At 43.8% G+C, this 4,852-nt stretch overlaps 1 protein-coding gene and 1 long non-coding RNA gene across 2 annotated transcripts; both read left to right on the top strand.

The window, feature by feature from the left end:
• Window positions 1-684: 684 nt before the first annotated feature.
• Window positions 685-3,088, top strand: LOC132899943 (E3 SUMO-protein ligase ZBED1-like). The gene is made up of 3 exons (XM_060941987.1): window positions 685-1,361; window positions 1,493-1,601; window positions 1,861-3,088. Exons 1-3 carry the CDS (start codon window positions 696-698, stop codon window positions 2,232-2,234), a joined length of 1,149 nt encoding a protein of 382 aa, XP_060797970.1. The 5' UTR covers window positions 685-695; the 3' UTR covers window positions 2,235-3,088.
• Window positions 3,089-4,131: 1,043 nt separating this feature from the next.
• Window positions 4,132-4,615, top strand: LOC132899942 (uncharacterized). The gene is made up of 3 exons (XR_009656738.1): window positions 4,132-4,288; window positions 4,384-4,455; window positions 4,546-4,615. It is a non-coding gene; the product is annotated as an uncharacterized LOC132899942 (long non-coding RNA).
• The last annotated feature ends 237 nt before the right edge of the window (window positions 4,616-4,852 follow it).

Below are 4,852 nucleotides of genomic sequence, written 5' to 3'. Positions count from 1 at the left end.
AAGGAGGACGGAAAGCTCGATAAAACCCACGCGATATGCAAACTTTGCAGAGCAGCCTTTAAATACACTGGAAGCACAACTAACCTTAGTAATCACCTGGCAAGACGACATGGCGTGAGCGATGCACACGAAGCTAGTAGTGGGGCTAGCACGTCTAAGACGGATACAAGTGGCCAGGAAAATGGGCAGAAAATTCAAACTTTCTTCCAACCACAATTCAGCCATGACTCGGCAAGGTCCAAGGCAATAACTGAATCCATCGCACGCTTCATAGCAAAAGACTTGCGACCGTACAGTGTAGTGGAAAATGGAGGCTTTCGGGACTTGATGAAAACAGTCGAGCCGAGGTACAAGATACCGTCCAGGCAGCATTTTGCCGAGAAGTGTGTGCCTGAAATGTACAACAAAATAAAGAAGAAGAACTTATCGATGCGGAGAGAGTGGCACTTACCACCGACGCCTGGACTTCATGCGCAACTAACTCGTACGTGACTATAACGGCACATCATATTTCTCCAGACTGGGAATTGAGAAATCATGTCTTGCAAACGAGAGTTTTCAATGACAGTCACACGGGAAGAAACATTGGCGCTTTACTTAAGGATGCATGTGCTGACTGGAACATTTCTGATAAACACCCCGCTCTTGTAACTGACAACGCCAGAAATATGATCGTAGCTGGAGCTGAAAGTGAAATGAGCCCGCACCTTACGTGCTTTGCACATACATTAAACCTGGCTTCCCAGAAGGCTTTTCACGTCGACATTGCTGCACGGTTACTCGGGAGAGTTAGAAGGGTGGTTGGATTTTTGCATCGCAACATTAGAGGTGCCGAAATTCTCCGTGAGAAACAACAACTCCTCTCCTTGCCAAACCACAAGCTCATACAGGATGTGTGCACCCGCTGGAATAGTTCCCTCGACATGTTGCAGCGTTTCTTGGAACAGCAGCCAGCAGTGTTTGCCACTCTCATGTCCAGGGAGCTCAGAAAGGGAGAAGAGGTGAACACACTAAATGAGAGAGACATCTGCAACTGTGAAGATATCGTGAAACTGATGGCTCCAGTGAAAGTGATGACCACTGTCCTGTGTGAAGAGGAGCAGCCAACAATCTCAATGATTGCCCCACTCAAGGCCAAGCTGGAAAATCACTTTCAGCCCAGTGATGAAGATCCACCGCTCATTGTGGAAATGAAGAAGGCCTTCAACAATGACTTTGGGAAGCGATATGCAGATGTCTCTGGACTCCTGCACACAGCATCAGCTCTAGACCCACGCTTCAAGGCATTGCCTTTTCTCAGTGACCATGACGCAGAGAGGATCTTCACCAGCCTTTCTGTTGAAGCTGCACTTATTCACGAGGTAAGAATGATTGAAAAAAAAAATAACCATGACATTTTTATATTATTCTATATTATTCTGTTATGTTAAGTTAAAGTGTAGCTAGGTTAAGTTAAGTAATGTTGCTGTCGTTGTCATATTTTCATTAATAGGAAGAAGAATCACAGCCAGACCAAGGAGCCAGACAGACAGATCTGCTCACAGGCCCTGGACAAGGCAACGAGGAACACATTTGTTCCCAGATCCAGGATGCACAGAGAGGTCAGTTGTTAAGCTGAATAGGATGTGAGAGTTGTCGAAGTAGGCTTAGTGTATCTACCTCATTTTGTACTGTAGATGAAGTAGTGTATATGTACGATCATGTCTATAGTGTTATTTAATTACATCAGCAACCATATGCCTGCCTCTACTTTTCCCTCTGACTAAGCAGTTTAAAGCAGGTTACACATTTGTTGGTAAGATAAGGCAAAAGAGACCGTAATTCACAAAACACCAGTAATTATTGGTATGTCTCCTTCAGATGAGGACCAGGTTCCCTGTAAGAAGAAAAGAAAAAGTACAGCGCTGGACCTACTGTTTGGAGAGACCTTTGAAGTGAAGGAAACAACAAAATCTTCACCTGCGAAGAGGGCCAGTGAAGAAGTGTTGAGGTACAGAGAGCGTGATCCATTGCCCCTCAAAGACAACCCACTGCAGTGGTGGAAGAGACAATCAGACCTCCCAATGCTGTCATCTCTTGCTAAAAGGTACCTCTGTATACCAGCAACCAGCGTAGCATCAGAGAGAGTTTTTAGTACAGCAGGAGATATCATTTCAGTGCAACGCAGTGTTCTCAGACACGACCATGTTGACCAGTTGATTTTCCTCAAAAAGAATCTTGCCCTGCATGAATGAGCTCTTGAGTTGTGCAATGTAAACAGGGGTGACACACACACACACCTATTGCAGTTTGAACAATTGTTTTTTTTTACTTGAAGGAGACTTATAAAATGACAGGATAGGAGAGGAGAAGAAGAGAGGAGAGGAAGAGAGATGAGCAAAGGTGAGGAAGCGGAGAGGAGAGAGAAGGAGGGGAGAAGAGAAAGTAAGAGGAGGTGGTGAGGAAATGAGGAGTGGAGTGGATTGGAGAGGAGGAGAGACGAGGAAAGGAGAGGAGGGGAGGAAAGGTGAGGTGAGGAAAGGAGGGGAGAAGAGAAAGCGAGAGGAGTGGAATGGAGAGGAGAAGAGGGGAGGAGAGGAGGTGAGGACGCACACACACAGACACACACACACACTGCACTGAAAACAAATGGACTACTTTTGAGGTGAGGAGAGGAGGTGAGGGAAGCAGGGGAGAAGAGAAAGTAAGAGGAGTGGAGAAGGGAGGGGAGGAGGTGAGGCAATGAGGAGTGGAGTGGATTAGAGTGGAGTGGAGGAGAGACGAGGAAAGGAGAGGAGGTGAGGAAGAAGGGAGGAAAGCTGAGGAGAGGAGTTGAGGTGAGGAAAGGAGGGGAGAAGAGAAAGTAAGAAGTGGAATGGAGAGAAGAAGAGGGGAGGAAAGGAGAGGAGGTGAGGACACATACACACACACAATGCACTGAAAACAAATGGACTGCTTTTCTTGTTTTGAAGCATTGATTTTTATTTTCTTTTAAGACGGCAAAAAAGTTTTTCAGTTGAGCATTTTTTAAGCTTCCAAATTATTCTTATTATTCTAATTTTTAAAATTATAATTTACCTATTTGCCTGTACTTATAATAACATATAAAGGAAAGAGTTTGAAGTTTAAATTGTTTGAATACTGAATAAAGAAAAGTTGTTTTGAAGATTCACTTCTGTTTTTCTCTTTTTTTATTACCAAAACGCCTTGGAGTTAGTCAATTGTCAACTTGTAATCGAATCGAACCGGATCGCACCGAATCGCTGAAATGTTTTTAATGAATCGTCCCTGAATCGAACCGTAGCCTGGGAATCGAGATCGAATCGAACCGTTATGTGGGTGAAAGATTCACACCCCTACCGCGTGGTCTACAAGACTTAGCATTTTTCCGTCTAGCAACAGAATTTTCTATCAACCGCGAGAAAAGCTAGCTTGCGCCAGGTTGGTAACGTGACAAAGTAGGCTACTTCTCAAACGCGTTGCCTTCCACATGGTAACAAGATAATGCATTGAACCAACACGCGGAATGCTCCAACATGGACACAAAACGCTTTATGAGATAAGTCTGCTGTTTGGAACATTCTACTCTGCTGCAAAGACAGCAAATTTCTGCTCGTAAGATCACATCATAATGGCCAAATGCAATCAAACATGTGAAGAATAATGCCATGACATTTCGTTTGTAAGGTTAATTGTAAGCATACAGCATGTCATGTGTCGTCATTTACTTGATTGGCTTTTGCAAAACTGGCAATCAAGCACCATCCATTTTAATGCATCAGTCTAGATAGAGTATCTCAGCTCTGTTTTGAGGAGCATTAAGAAAAAGGATTTACACCCTGCAGTACTCAACACACCAGTTTTTTTTTTTCTGACTGTACCAAAAGTTTATGCGCAACTGTCTTTGTAGGTATGGAGGCCAAGTACGACGAAATACATGGGTTGCTGTCTTTGGGGTCATACCCCAAAGACTATGATCAAATGCAGCGGCAGGATCTTAGGAGGTATGCCTCCAAATTCACTTTGAGAGGTCAGTAGTTTCCATAAAATTGTAATAAATTTGATATGTAGTACAATGCATTAGTGATTAATTTCATTGTAATTCTTCTAATTATAATTATCATTTTAATGTAGATGGAGAGCTCTTTTTGGCACCAGGAGAGCAATTCATGGAAAAGAATAGGCCAGGAGTATATTTGAGGAGTTCCATGCCTCGCCCATGGGAGGGCACACAGGAATACACAAAACCCGAAGTGCCTTAGCGTCAAGGTTTTACTGGTTTGGGATGTCCGTAGACATTGAAAAATGGGTATGTATTACTGTTTGTTGCTGAAATTAAATGGAAAGCAGTAATCAGGACCTTGGGAGCAGCTGTGAACACCAATTGCACCGTATGTGTTTAAGATCCAGGAATGTGACCAGTGTCAGAAAGTGGGCAAGCCCCTTACAGCGGTGCAACCTCTGCAGTGCATCATGGTAATAAAATGGCTACATTACATTGGCACTATGCATACTATAAAAATGATTATATACATACATACTGGGGCTACTTTATTTCCATATCAGGTGTCAGCTGTATGGGAACTTGTGGGCATAGACCTCACTGGTCCCCTGCCCAAGACACAAAGTAGCTTCCAATATACAGTATACTGACAGCAACTGACTACTTTTCTAAGTGGGTTGAGGCTTACCCACTGAAGAGCAAGTCGGCTGCTGAGGTTGCAGAGAAGCTGGTCAGGATGGTGTACAGACATGGCTGCCCATTGCGAATACCATCAGATCAAGGCAGAGAGTTCGTCAATGAAGTAAGCTCACTAATCATAATTAGTCATCTTTGGAAAAGGACGACCATCTGCCTCAGTGGTGTCAAATA

This window comes from Neoarius graeffei, chromosome 16 (genome assembly GCF_027579695.1).
Source record: "Neoarius graeffei isolate fNeoGra1 chromosome 16, fNeoGra1.pri, whole genome shotgun sequence".
Classification (NCBI taxonomy): domain Eukaryota; kingdom Metazoa; phylum Chordata; class Actinopteri; order Siluriformes; family Ariidae; genus Neoarius; species Neoarius graeffei.
This window is presented reverse-complemented; position numbering and strand designations above follow the sequence as displayed.

What these genes read in the sequence shown, in the direction of transcription:
- LOC132899943 (XM_060941987.1), top strand. Translation starts at nt 696, where the DNA reads ATGAGCCCGCACCTTACGTGCTTTGCACATACATTAAACCTGGCTTCC. An exon ending in AAGCTGCACTTATTCACGAG is followed by an intron (nt 1,362 to 1,492) that starts GTAAGAATGATT and finishes TTTCATTAATAG; the next exon opens with GAAGAAGAATCACAGCCAGA. An exon ending in GATCCAGGATGCACAGAGAG is followed by an intron (nt 1,602 to 1,860) that starts GTCAGTTGTTAA and finishes TGTCTCCTTCAG; the next exon opens with ATGAGGACCAGGTTCCCTGT.